Genomic DNA, 14,637 nt, shown 5'->3' on the forward strand with positions numbered 1-14,637 from the left:
TATATACTTTTTTTTAATGTTTTACTCCTTTTACAAACTAAAAACTGTTAGAATTTTTTTTTAATTTTTGCTATATTTATTTTTCCGTTGAGCGGTGTGAGTTCTTTTTTACGGCACGAGCTATGCTTTTTATTGGCACCATTTTATGGTACATACGACTTTTTGAACACTTATTTTTTATTTTATTTTTAAATATTTTTTCACCTCTAAGTTGACCAGAAAAACAGCGATTCTGGCATGTTTTTTTTTTTCTTCCTTTTTATGGTGCTTACCGTGCGCGTTAAATAATGCTATATTGTAATAGTTCGGATTGTTTATTTAATGGGAAAAGTGCTGTTTTTTTTTGTTTTGTTTTTAACACATTTAATAGTCCCCCTAGTGAACTTGAGCTAGCGATCGTTAGATCACTTGAAAAATACACTGCAATACTAATGTATTGCAGTATATTGTCATTTTTACAGGCTTCTGTTAAGCTCTGTCGGGGGCACGGCTTAACTGAGGCAGAGTGAAGGCAGACCTGGGGGCCTTCAATAGGCCCATTGACTGCCAGGACAACCATCGGCACCCAACGATTGCGTTGTGGGGGCCGACGAGCTGTCAGAGGGGGCCGCCCCCCTCTTTATAACGCCTCCAGTGCTGCGGTCAATCACCCCCCGCCCATGACGTGCAGTTACGTCATGGTGCATTGAGGGATTAATCAGGATGACTTATCTGATGATAGAATGTGATAGATGAGGAGTACCTAGTAAAATATATAGATATATAGAATATCTCTGTAGCTCTAAATGACATAAGTGTGCATTAGTAGTTTGTATTTACTTAAATAGGAACTACACTTTCATCAAACTTTTGATATGTCATAGAGACATCTCAAAAGTTTGGATCGGTGGGGGTCCGGGTGTTGAGTCACTGAAACGAACGTGCAGAAGTGCTGAGCTCCCTGCACTTTCGGCTGTGATCAGCACTCATCGTCAGGCTGAAGATAGTTCACATAGAACGTCTATGAGATCTGTCTTCAGCTTAATAGGGATCACCGATCAGAGCCGAAGAAACAAAGCGCTCCTGCACTTTCATTCCAGGGACTGTGGGCGTCTCGGCACCTGGACCACCGCCGATTGAAACTCTATGATTTATCAAAAGTTTGTTGAAACTGTAGTTAATCTTGAAGCAAATCTGATTGAGTAAATGGTTGGCCAGTTAGTTTCCCCCGGTGGGTGGTAACAGCTGATTGTCCGATGGACTTCAGTGTAATAAGGGGTTACCATGCTGAGACAACCCCTTTTAAGACCCCCCAAACCTCCAACCAAATGAAAGTATGTTCAGCCAGTCCTATGTAAACAATGCCGTTCATAGATTACGTTCAAGAATTGACGATTACATCCAACAATCACTTGTGTGGGCAAAGAAACCTGTACTAATCACAAAATTACGCAGTCTAATCTTGTCTCCTCTAAAAGACCACATGATAGGGACGCTTTTAAGATAAGAATGTAACTGTAACTGTGCTGTCATGCTAAACAAGTGGAAACAGAATTATATTTCTTTTTTTTTTTTTTCCCCTTAAAAAGCAGGCCCCAACCAACCAGCCTGCATCACCAGGGAAGTCTGTGGTCAACGATTTAGTACAAAGCACGAATGTAGTGAATTACAGGTAAGCTTAAATGCTACTGAGTTTGGGACCCCCATTGGTATATCCTGTGTATAATGAAGAAGGGGCTTGGGGAAAAAATAATTAGATGTCACCAGTTTGCAAAAATATCAGGGAGATCAAGAAATGACAAAAGAGGGTACGGCACAAACACAGTAAAACTGTAGTGTGACACGTGTTCTTGTGCTGTAAAAGCTACAATACTAAGGTGAAATACCGTTATGAAACCTGACATTGGAGCAAGGTGCATTCTCTCACAAAGCTGAACTAGTAACTAAGCAGCAAGCAGATAAAAAGTAATACAAGAATTAAAGAAATTGTCCAGAATTAGAAAAAACATGCTTTCATTCTTCCAAATACAGCACCACAGCTGTCCGTGGGTTGTCTAGTATTGCAGCTCCGCTCCAATAAAGTGAATAGGGCTGAGCTGCAATACCTCACAAAACCTTTTTGTTTTTAATTCTGGACAACCACTTTAAAGGGAATCTGTCATGCTCGCTGAGGGGTTATATACAGGGATGATGGCGGGCTGGTATATACAGGAATGATGGGAGATATATACAGGGCATTTGGCTGCAGAGGGGCAGTATACGGGAGGACAGGCGCAGAGGGGGCAGTATACGGGAGGACAGGCGCCAAGGGGGCAGTATACGGGAGGACAGGCGCCGAGGGGGCAGTATACGGGAGGACCGGCGCCGAGGGGGCAGTATACGGGAGGACAGGCGCCGAGGGGGCAGTATACGGGAGGACAGGCGCCGAGGGGGCAGTATACGGGAGGACAGGCGCCGAGGGGGCAGTATACGGGAGGACAGGCGCCGAGGGGGCAGTATACGGGAGGACAGTCGCCGAGGGGGCAGTATACGGGAGGACAGGCGCCGAGGGGGCAGTATACGGGAGGACAGGCGCAGAGGGGGCAGTATACGGGAGGACAGGCGCAGAGGGGGCAGTATACGGGAGGACAGGCGCAGAGGGGGCAGTATACGGGAGGACAGGCGCAGAGGGGGCAGTATACGGGAGGACAGGCGCAGAGGGGGCAGTATACGGGAGGACAGGCGCAGAGGGGGCAGTATACGGGAGGACAGGCGCAGAGCGGCCAAATACAGCTGAAAAGCCGAATAGATGGAGAATAAGTTTTTTGGGATGGTATTCTCTGGTTTTAAATGCAATCATCGTTGTCTGATGTTGCAAGGACTTATCTTTTGAATAGAGCTAACTAATTGGGGGGGGGGGGGGGGGGGGTTCGCGAACAAGTCTCAGCTAAAAGTGGGTCCCGGCCTCAAAGTTTGGCAACCACTTCACTAAATGGACTGTTTCTGCTTAATTTTGTTATGAACACAGCAGCCAGGTCGTTCTTTCTGTCTAGCGGTTCTACTACCAGCCCTGCTCTGTCAGGCCCCATGCACACGACCGTGCCCGCAATCACGGCCCGCGATTGCGGGCACGGCCGGCCGCTGACTGACAGCCGCATTTTCGGGCCGTGCTCCCATACAAAGTATGGGAGCATGGCCCGCAAAATGCGAAAGAACGGACATGTTCCATAATTCCCGGAACATTTCCGCAGCACGGACACCGTTCCGTAGTGCTACGGAAAGGTGTCAGTGTTCAATGAAAGTGAATGGCTCCGTTTTTTGCTGTCGTGTGCATGGGGCCTTACTAATTACATAAGTTACATATTTCTTTCAGAATTTAATTTAAACCCTTCTACTAGTGTTCAGAGCTCATTTCAGTTTACCAACCCACTCTTGTCATTTGTTCAGCTAATGAACTATGACTCTCCTCTTATTACATCCATTCACTCCTGTCTGACTTCTCCTTATCCATTAGCATTTCGCCCTACAAACTCCTTTTTTCAAGAATGCCTATATCCATGGTCTGTACGCAAGCTGAGCTTTCCATAACTCCCTCCACTCAATTTTGTTCTGAACTAGCTAGCTTTGTCGCATCACCTTGAACTTTATATCCTGTTGGCTCAAATATTGGCTGGGTGACGGGTTCAGGCTGCGTAATATTCCCCTTCCCAACACAAGGGGCAGGTCCCTGGATAAAAGGAGTAGCTTATCTCCATAGTCATTCCTTCTATTCCATTTATATTGCTAATTCTTATGGGCAGGGACCTCTCTCCTTTTGTCTCATTGTTTGTCCATTTGGTTTGAATACTTGTCATTTGACTTTTTTGCCACTATCCCAATTTGTAAAGCACTGCAGAATATTCTGGTAATTGTGCCATTCTCTCAAAGTATTATTATTTATTTTTACACTGAATAAATTGTGGAATAGGTGGAAAAACTGTCATCCATGATTTTCACCGCATACAATTTTTCTGTCTAAAATAAGGCCCTTTACAATATCTGACAATTTCTGATGCATCTTTGTTTAAATCTGAATCCAGTTGAAATTGCTGGATTCTGCGTGACTACCGTTTCTGAGCGTCTTAGAAGGTATCCGGTATAAAGTATAAAGCTTATATTGTGGCATCAGAGATAGAAATCCTCAAATCATTAGTAGGAAAACAAATGTTCTGTTCTTTTTATCATGCAATACTCTTTAATGTTCTACAGAAATTCTGGCACAGTGAGGCAAATGTTGGAAACAAAGCGAAATGTGGGAGATACTGCTACTGTTAATGTCCAGTCTTCATCTGCAGGTAATGCACTACATGTGAATAAAACAAGTTTTTGTTGAATATGGTTATCAACCCCTTAAAGGGAATGTGTCGCTAGAAATTTTGTTTTAATTTTTTTTTTTAGTTAAACTATTATTATTTGAGTGTTTACACATGGTTTTAATTTTTTACATTTTTTTCACAAGTCAGGAAATATTATAAATTAGATTCTAATTGATAACATTTCCATGTGCTGGGCACTAGAGGGAGCACTTCCCAAAATTACAGCATGGTCAATGTGGTAAAGCAACCTCATTGCTTTATACTGCAAATTTGGAGTAGACACACTCTCTAGTGTCCTCACACAATCCCCCCTCCCTTATACTGGCTAGTGCCAGGAGAAGGAGGGGGTTTGAATCGTCAAGGAGGGGGTTTGAATGTGTGCCGCCATTTTCTGAGCGACTGCACAGTGCTAGGAGGATTAGATACAGTTCTCAGCAGACAGTATAACACTAACATACACGAACACAATACAAACATAACTTACCTGCTCCTGCCGCCTCCGCTCCTATTCCTTGCGCCTTCGCTTCCTTGAACATATGGCCGGAAGCCGCGGCCAGAAGTCATCATCTTACTGTCCGGCCGCGGCTTCCGGTCCACATGAAAATGATGCCGGATTTCGCTCTGCCAAAGACCGTCCTTTTGGTCTGTGTGGCAGCGGCGCATGCCCCGTTCCCACACAGACGGCGTACGCTGTAGTGAATGGAACGGCACCCGTTTGCATTCTCTATGGGGATGTATGTGCCGTAAACCATCTCTGTATGTGTCGTTTATCGACGCATACAGAGACGAAAAAAAAAAATGGCAGCCCCCATAGAGAAGTAAAAAAAAAGTAGAACACACGAACACAAATAAATTAATTTTATTTTTTTATCATACTAAGAGCAATATGATAAAAAAAAATTCATGACTCCTTCCCTTTAAGGACCCAGCCTGTCTGGACTTTAATGACCAAGCCGGATTTTTCAAATCTGGTATGTCTGACTTTGTCATAGAATAACTCTAAAAGTTTTGCATATCCAAGTAATTCTGACATTGTTTTTTCGTCACATGTTGGGCTTTATTTAGGTAGTAAAAGTAGACTGATCCAACTAATAAAATTTTTTTTTCAATTTTCCCTGTTTTGAACTGCAATATGTCACGTTCGTACATACTGTCAATTTTTGTTTAAAAACATCTATATATTTCCATCTCTTTACTCTATTTTGACAACACTTTTGAAGAAAAGAAAAAAACATTTTGAGCTATTTAGGAGGCTTACAAATTTATTCATTATTTGATACATTTTGAAGTACGTTTTGGTTTTCCTGCACCAAGCCAAGTTTTCACAGGCGTCCGAATGATAAATGACCCCATTTTGAAAACTACACCCCTTAAGGTACACCATTAAGGAGTGTTGTAAATTTTTGACCGCACCGTTTTGTTTTTTGTAAGAAATCATGCAAAGAAGGTGAAAAAAAATATTTAACCTTTTTCACAAATGTATCATCTTAAAGACCGATTTCTTTGTAAAGCGAACATGAAAATGAAAAAGCACACCCCAAATTCTATCACCCTGTTTCCCCTGTGTTCCAAAATACCCCTATTGTGGCCCTAATGCGCTGCCTGGACACACAGCCAGGCCCAAAAGGAAGGGGGCACCCGGTGGCTTTCAGAACATGTGTTGTGCTTGAAAATGTTTTAGGCCCCAATCCATTGAGCTGCCAGAACGATAAAAACTCCCCATAAATTACCCCATTCACACAACGAGACCCCTTGACGTATTTATCTAATGATTATGTAGTGAGTATTTAGAGCCCAGATTTAATGCAAAACGAGTCAGAAATATAGAAATTTGCATTTTTTTTAACAAATATGTCACTTTCATGACAATTATTTTGTACAAAGCAATGGAGACTAAGGAAATGGACCCCACATTTTATTTTGCTATTTCTTCGGTGTTCAGAAATTTCTTCATTGTGGCCCTAATCCGCTCACTGGACATATGGCTGGGCCTAGAACGAAGGAAGCACACTTTTGGCTTCCAGGACACAAGTTAATGAATGCCAGGGCCCCATTTCATGCATGCAAAGGCATTGAGCTCTCCGAACGACAGCCCCAAGAAGTGACCCCCATTTGAAAATTCTACCCCTTAAGATATTTATCTTGGGTTGTAGTGCACATGTTGATGGCAGATTCTTTGGCAAGAAGTAATGGAAATTATTGTGCTTGTGACTATGTCCTGCTAACAAAGCCGTTGTCCCGCTATTGTATTAGTCCGTAGCAATTATTAACGGTCTGATAGAAAAGTTTGGACAGATCAAGCATGTTTACAGGGTGCAATAAGACTTGCAGGGCTATGTAATAAATATTTTTTTTTTCAAAGGGATTGGTCATACGACATCTCTTTAGCCCTATCAATCCCTATATGAGAGATGAATGTTGCCAAGTGACGTGACACAACATAAACGGTTTCTGCCTGGCAAGTTAGGGGCCGAAATGTGCGCAAAAAAAACAATCACCAGAAAAATAAAGCCCATAGTGTATTGATAAGAAACGGGTCGCTTATTAGAAATTCACAAAATAAAAGGAAAACCTCATGCGACAATTCTAGCTTGTTCCATTTTATTGACGCTTTGAGGTGTTCTGCCAAAGAAAAATAGTTATAAAAAAAAACAAGATCTTCTTCCTCTAGGTATAATGAGAATTTTAGTTTTAGAGTGACCAAAATGATAATGAATGGGGTGAAAAGGAACAGAAAATCAAATAATGGAAATGTCTGAAGGAACAAAACAGGAGTGTAAATAATAAAATCTGCAAAAAACAAAACTAAAACGAGTAATCTACTGACGAATGATATATTCAGAAACACTTACGCATGCACAGGCCCGGTTCGTCTAGGCAAGACTCACATTAGTCGCCTGTGTCCCTCCTAATTCCATATTTAGGACACACACGGCACCTCTTTTGGGGACCTCTCTTTTTAGCGGTTGCGGGTACTTAGGCCTCATGCACACGACCGTAGCCATGTGCACGGCCGTGTTTTTCAGGTAGGACGGACGCGGAGTGTCACCCGCGGGCTGCCCGCAAATCGCAGGCCACGTGCATTCATTTCTATGAGCCTGGGCCATGCATGCATGAATGGGGCCTCAATTCACCCGCAGATTTGCGGGTGAATTGGGGTTGCAAAAGTCAGTTTGTGTGCATGGGGCCTTAGGAAGGGAAATGCTGTCCAGGAATCACCCTGCTGGCCTCCCCACCCTGATCTCCGAATGTAAGTTTTTATGACTTTTTCCTGGTAGTTCAGGTAAAGTCCGTTGTTGCCTGCCTCCCTAAAAATTATATACAGATTATAAATTTGCACCAGATGGATTACCATATTTTTTTTGTACCAGACCCTTGACTTACCTCACTATAGAGCTGCAGCCTTTGGTTGGCAACATCCACCCCTCTATTTTCTTATTACCGTATTTTTCGGACTATAAGACGCACCTGACCATAAGACGTACCCAGGTTTTAGACCATAGAAAATAGAATAAATTATTTGTTAACAAATAATTTTTTTCCGGTTTCACCACATTCTGAGAGCCATACATTTTTTTTTTGTATTTTTTTTTCATCGATTGAATGGTGTGAGGGCTTATTTTTTGCGGGACGAGCTGTAGTTTTATTGGCACCATTATTTGGTACATACGATTTTTTGGATCACTTTTGTTTATTTCATTTTTTTAAGCGCTAAGGTGACCAAAAAACTATTTTGATGTTTTACATTTTTAAACTCGCCGTGCAAGTTAAATAATGGTATATTGTAATAGATCAGACTTTTACGGATGCAGCGATACCAAATTATTGTATTTTTTACATTGTGCTTGGGGAAAAATGGGAAAAGCTGTTTTTTGTTTTTTTTTGTTTTTTTTAAAATATATTATTTTATTTTTTTTACACTCCTAAAAATTTATCTCACTGAGCTATGCGGTTTCCCTAACTCCCATAGTTGTGAATGGCAGTTACGGAAGCAGCATAGCATGCGAGCTACGCTGTTTCCGGAACTACTGTTCAGTTCTATGGGAGTTACGGAAACAGCATAGCTCAGCGAGTTACGCTGTTTCAGTAACTCCACATTTAATCAAGTGGCCGGGTGAGCACAGAAAGCTAGAACGGTGTTTAGGGGGCCCCCTTCTAGAGATAGGTGCCGGTCCTAGAGGTGGGACCTGCATCTATCTGACATTCATGACATATCCTGTGGATATGTCATAAATGTCCTTCATAGAAAAACCCCTATAAATGCAGCGGTCGCTATTGACTGCTGCATTTAACTCGTTAAAGGGGTTTGCCATAAAACACATTATCCACAGGATAGGGGCTACATGTGAGATCGCTGGGGGTCAGCCCGCTTGGATAAGGAGAACAGAGGACCGAATGTTACCCAAAGCGCTACATGAGAACCCTGTACTTCCGGTTTCTGTGTCCTGCTTATCTGTTCCGCATCTCCATAGAGATCAATGGAGAGACGCTCGCGCATGCGCAGAAGAATCCCATTGATCTCTTTGAAGCTGCCGGCCAAAGCTTCACTTGCAGCACTCTTGGTAACTTTCGGTCCCCGTTCTCCTTATCGATCACACATGTATCCCTTGTGCTGGGCTGACTTTGACTCTGCCTGCTCCGCTGTGCTTGGGGCTCATCACTGTCGCTACTAGATGACGACCATAAAAACAGCTCCTCACTTCCGCTGGCGGTGTCTGTATCAGAACAGATCATCGCATACGCTTCCTCAGCTGTAAATGTCCGGCGAGCCATTATTTTAGCTCTAAATCTAATGTATATATTTTTTGTCATTACACAGTGATAGATATATAGATATATATATATATATATATATATATATATATATATATATCTATATATCTCCCACTACGTAATGTGTAACGACAAAAAATATATTTTTAGTTTTTATACAAGACCCTTAAACGTACCGAATTAGCCCTACACCTATCTAACACAAATCAACGGCCAACCCCTAAAGTTACCTAGAACACTAAACAATGATTACAATTTTGTATTTTTTTTATTTTTATTCCTTTCTATATCGCAAACATGAAATAAAAGTACGCTAAGTAACGAGTGTTTACACAGAGTGACCGTTTGAACTACTGACGAAATGAACATTCTCGTGCGGGAAGTAGCACCTGACCATGATATTCATTTTTGTCATAGGTCGGGAAAGGGTTGAAGTAAATTTTGTATCAAATTTTATGTTTTGAAAACCGCTCATACGTTTATTTGTTTTTTTTAGTTCAGTCTCCTGCACCGAGCTCTTCTAATTTAACACCTCGCACATCAAACACCACACAGATGCCTGTGAACCAGTCTCCTGTCAATAACACCCTCCAAACCCGGCCACCTCCTGACTGGAAATTAATTCAGCAGAAAAGTAAGTTAGACTATTGATAAGCGATATTTATTTTGTTTAATTGAGCTTAAAAAGGACCTGTAAGTTCTCCTAAAATGTCTGTTTTAAAACACACTTGTATTCCCCATAAAATAGTGATTTTGGAGCATATTTTCTTGTACAGTTCCTCTGTTATTCCTCCTACAAATGTATGAATTGACAAGTGGGGATTTCCAATGTGACACGGTCCAATCAGTGCTCACTGTGTCGGAACGTGCCCCTTTGACAAGGAGAATGACAGAATTGTTATTTTATGGGTAATACATGGATTTAATGAAACAGACATGTCAGGAGAGCTAACAATTCCTCTTTGAAGGGATTCAGGCACCAGAAATTGCCCTATAAAAGCAGTAGCCCAGTAAGAATAGGGTAGCCTCACCTGAATATAATGCTGTTTTCCTTTTTCAGATGCGTGGCTCCGTTGCAGAAATATAATTTTATTTGTAATATGCAAATGAGCAATGAGGGCATCACCATTGCTCCAAAAAGCACTACGTTCTCTCCCCAGTCCATTTCGTTCCTCTTCCTTCCGCCCTCCCTTCCTTCTCTGATTGACAGGGCCACTGAAGTTTCATAGGTCGAGTCCGCTCTACTGTGCAAGCCCCGATTTACGTCACACTGCGCATGGATTAGCGTGACGTAATCTGCGCATTGCATAAGGAAGAAGTTTTCTCTTAGGTGCTGTATCCTTCCTAATGGTTTTTTAACCCTTATGAGTCAGCAGTTGCAGGGGACACAGTTACTGTACGATCTTCCAGCAATCCCAGGTCATGCATTAGTTTTCTGCCGGCAGCGCCATTAAATTAGGCCCCGGCTTCAGTTCTCCGCTAGGCTGCAAGCTGGCCTCGCGCTCCCGCCCAGTCTCCTCCCCGCCCCGCCGGCTTCTTGCGCTCTTGGGCGGGATCCGAGTCTCATGCCCTCCCTGTCCAACCACCGCGGCGTGGGTTTTCTGCTTTCCTCATGTGCTGTTTTCAGTCTCTCACTGGTAGTGAACGCCACAGTATACTGAGCTGGTGCGCAGAATTCATACAACGCTGGGAACTTTTTCTGCTTCTCGGGGAACACAGAACTTATGGGGTAGGATAGCTCCTGGCTATATATATATATATTTTTGGATACTTCTTTGTTAAGGTCTCATGATGATGTCTTCAAAGAGCAAGGTTCTAACGACCCCAACCACCCCCCCCTGCCATTTTAATGCACTTTGCAAAGTTTTCATGCGTGCAGGCTGACCCTGTCTGCGTTCAGTGGCCTCCGCCTAAACCGCCGCAGGTATTCCCAGCTCCTACGGCTGGTCAGCATATCATCCCCCCAATGGGCGACTTTTCTCACCCAGGCCTCTCTTAGGCCTTCCTCAGCCGCTAGCAACTCAGGTGTCTGGCCCCTCTCAAGCCCCAGAGCCTATTCAGGCCCCCATGCATTCTTCACTTGATCGCACTCGTTCTAGTTCTCCTAGTGCATCCCACAAACGGGCCAAGAAATCAAGAATTTCATTCCTCATCTGATTTCTCTTTGGACAAATAATGCTGGAGGTCTCTTTGAGTCCTTGATTCAAAAGATATGTCTGAACTAGCTGCTTCAGGGGAACGCCTCGCTCTGATTCGGAGCTTGAGTGTAACAGAAGTGAATCCACTCCTGCAATGAAGGACCTCATTTAGGTGTTGAGGGAGATCCTTAAAATTGAAGATGATCCTACTGAATCCCCTCAAGATAAATTGTTATTGCATCGCCACTGACTAGCAGCTTTCTGATGCATAGAAACACCCTGACCGGTCTATGCATGTGTCGGAGTGTGAACTATATGTTCCCATTCTCTGAGTGTATTTGCAAATGGTCAGTTCACCGCAAGGTAGATGCTCCCATGGCCCGGCTTTATGAAAATACTACCTTACCGGCTGCGGATTCCTCCACCTTAAAAGATCCAATTGATGTCAAAGAGGAGTCTATGCCAAAGGCATAGGGGGGGGGCTATTTCAATTTTGAAATTAATGTGTTCTGATAATTCTAAGTCCCTACTCAAGCGGACTGCAGCCGCAAATCTTAGTAGTTTTATACAGGTAGTGCGGCCACCAGAGAGGGTGGTTTGATTTTGCACTTAGACGGTACGGACTACGAAATATCATTAGTATCATTGTATGGAGGCTTCTCAGTTCACATTGGGTTTTTAATCTTCATTTGTATGCTTATAGTTATCCAAATAAAGCTATACGCCACAATACTAGTAAGCATTCAATAGGTGTCTGGGAAACAAGGGCTAATCTTTTTGCCTTTGGCAATATTGATGTGTTTTTGTGTGTATCTCAGCCCACCAGATACCTGGGTCCTCTCCTTGTTTTTTGAAAGGCCACTTTCAGCATGGCTGCGGATTCCATCAGACAGTCTTTTGCCGCATATTGGGTCAGCTCGGCTAGTATTGAACTAGCTAATCATCTACTGGACGCAATTGATTCAGAGGACTCAAGTGGCTACCTCCTTGCTAGCCTCACAGTTTTTTGAGATGTTAAATATGTCTGACACGTCTCTGTCCAAGCTGTCCAATGGTCGGCTTTGGCCATGGCTAATGCGGTGGGTATCTGCAGAGCTGTTTAGACTAGGAAGGCTCTAGGAAGAAGGTTTTTGTCCTCCCGTTTGCCCAGGATCGCCTGTACGGTCCTGACCTGGTCCAACTCCTTTCTGAGGCTACAGCAGGACGGAGCACCTTATTGCCACAACGTCGTCAAAGGCGCCGCCCAGTTCTCTCAGCCAGAAGACAAAGGTGGTTTTGTTCATTTCAGAACTCGACTCCACGTCAGAAGCCACACTCTGGACTCCCGCCCCTTTCGGATGCAGAGGTCCTCCTCCTAATCTGGAAACTCCTGGCAGCCCTGCGACAGACCCGCCAGACCTGCTCCGGCCTTGCGGGCTCACACAGCCTGAAGGTTTGCCCTCACTTAAGCTGCTCTCTTGGGTGGGGGCACAGCTGCTCTCCTTCCAGACGACATGGCTCGAAAACGTTGAAGGGGGTGCAAGAACTTGTGTCGACGGGCTACAAGGTGGTTTTCTTTTCGCCCTCCCGGGTGTTTTTTCTTGTTGACACCGCTCCAGGGCCCAAGATTTTTCTGAAGCCATTCAAGGTCTCCTCCAACAAGGAGTAATTGTTCCAGTGTCAACACCAGAACTTCTCAAAGGGTTTATTCAAATCTCTTTATCGTACCAAAGAAGGAAGGATCCTTTTTACCCATTTTGGATTTGAAACGTCTCAACCAACGTGAAGATCAGAAGGTTTCACACGGAGTCCCTGTGATCAGTCGTGGCTGCGTTGGAAATGGACTAGTTCCTGTTCTCAATAGACATCAAGGATGCCTATCTTAACGTTCCCATTGCTCGAGTACATCAGCATTTTCTGCGCTTACTGGTGGGTTCCGAGCATTTCCAGTTTGTGGCTTTTCCCTTTGTGCTGGCCATGGCTCCAATGGTCTTCACTAAGGTCATGGGGGTGCACACGGCTCTCCTCAGATCCAGGGGGATAGCGGTTATCCCATACTTGGATGACTTTCTGGTGAAGGCATCTTCCAAACAGGAGAATTTGGACCGTCTTAACAATACCCTGGATTGTCTTCAAAGATTCGGATGGCTGATCAACAGCACAACTCTCACTCCTTCTCGGAGAATGGAGTTTCTAGGGATGGTCCTGGATACACAGGCAGTTGGGATATTCTTGCCCAAGGAGAAGATCACCACTCTTAGACAGGGAGTGAAAGTACTCCGCAGGAATGTTCCTTGTTCCATCCCCTTCTGCATGTAAGTCCTGGGGACGATAGTCTCAACCTTCGAGGCAGTTCCATTTGCTCAGTTTCACTCCCGATCTCTACATCTGGCAATTCTGTCACGTTTCCGGACTCCTTGGATCTGACTATCTATCTGCCCCCTTCAGTCAAGATGGAACTGCTGTGGTGGGTGTCCTTCCCCCAACATTTCTCAGGGGTAACCCTTTGTCAATCCCTTATGGATTTACTATCGTACGTGGTTGGCTTATTTTAGGTGGTGTGAATCCCATAATTTCCACCTGCTCTGTTTTTTCATCCCACGAAATCTGGCTTTCCACAAGGTGGGTTTGGATCAGGGACTCAGATTGGCTACCCTAAAGTGGCAGGTCTCAGCCCTATTTATTCTTTTCGAGCGCACTTTGGCTTTTCGCGCTACAATTAATACACACTGTGCTCCTCCATACCGGTCTACTTTGGAGTCTCGGGATCTCAACCTGGTCCTTGATGCTCTCCAGACTGCCCCTTTTGAACCCTTGCGAGAAGTTTCTCTTAGGGTCTTATCCTGTAAGGTGGTTGTCCTTGTGGCGATCACCTCTATCCGTAGAGTTTCTGACCTGGCAGCCTAGTTCTGCAAACATCCGCTTACGATTTTCCATAAGGACAAGGTGGTTCTTCGTACGGTACCATCCTTCCTGCCTAAGGTGGTCTATTCCTTCTACCTTAATGACGACATTGTCCTTCCCTCGTTTTGTCCAAATCTTTCTTATCCGAGGGAATGTGCCTTACACTGTCTGGATTTTGTTCGACCCCCCCCCCCCCCTTCGGATATATATTGAAGCCACGGATTCCTTCCGAAAGACCCTTTTTGTTGTTCCAGAGGGTCCTCATAAGGGAGGTCTTGCTTCAAAAGCCACCATTGCTTTCTGAATCAGTTTGGCCATTATAAGGGTCTACTCTGCCATGGGTAGGGAACTTCCCTTTTGGGTTACTGCTCACTCTCTACTAGGGCAGTTGGGCCCTCTGTGGTGGTGTCAGGCTTCTGCCCTTTGGTTCTGTAAGGCCGCCACCTGGGCCTCGTTACATACCTTTTCGAGGTTTTACCAGATCCATTCCTTGGCTTCTTCTACCAATGACCGTTTGGGTCGGATGGTGT

At 44.0% G+C, this 14,637-nt stretch overlaps 1 protein-coding gene across 7 annotated transcripts in view; it reads left to right on the plus strand.

Annotated features, from left to right (window-relative positions):
• Positions 1-14,637, plus strand: part of ATF7IP (activating transcription factor 7 interacting protein) — a 106,527-nt gene that overhangs the window by 64,591 nt on the left and 27,299 nt on the right. For 6 of the 7 annotated variants that reach the window (XM_075833551.1, XM_075833547.1, XM_075833553.1 and 3 more), the window contains 3 exons: positions 1,569-1,651; positions 4,207-4,292; positions 9,583-9,720. In XM_075833551.1, coding sequence (XP_075689666.1) covers positions 1,569-1,651; positions 4,207-4,292; positions 9,583-9,720 — 307 coding nt within the window. The remainder of the gene's footprint in view (positions 1-1,568; positions 1,652-4,206; positions 4,293-9,582; positions 9,721-14,637) is intronic. The other variant, XM_075833555.1, reaches the window with a different exon arrangement.

The sequence above is a fragment of the Rhinoderma darwinii genome, chromosome 7 (assembly GCF_050947455.1).
Source record: "Rhinoderma darwinii isolate aRhiDar2 chromosome 7, aRhiDar2.hap1, whole genome shotgun sequence".
Classification (NCBI taxonomy): domain Eukaryota; kingdom Metazoa; phylum Chordata; class Amphibia; order Anura; family Rhinodermatidae; genus Rhinoderma; species Rhinoderma darwinii.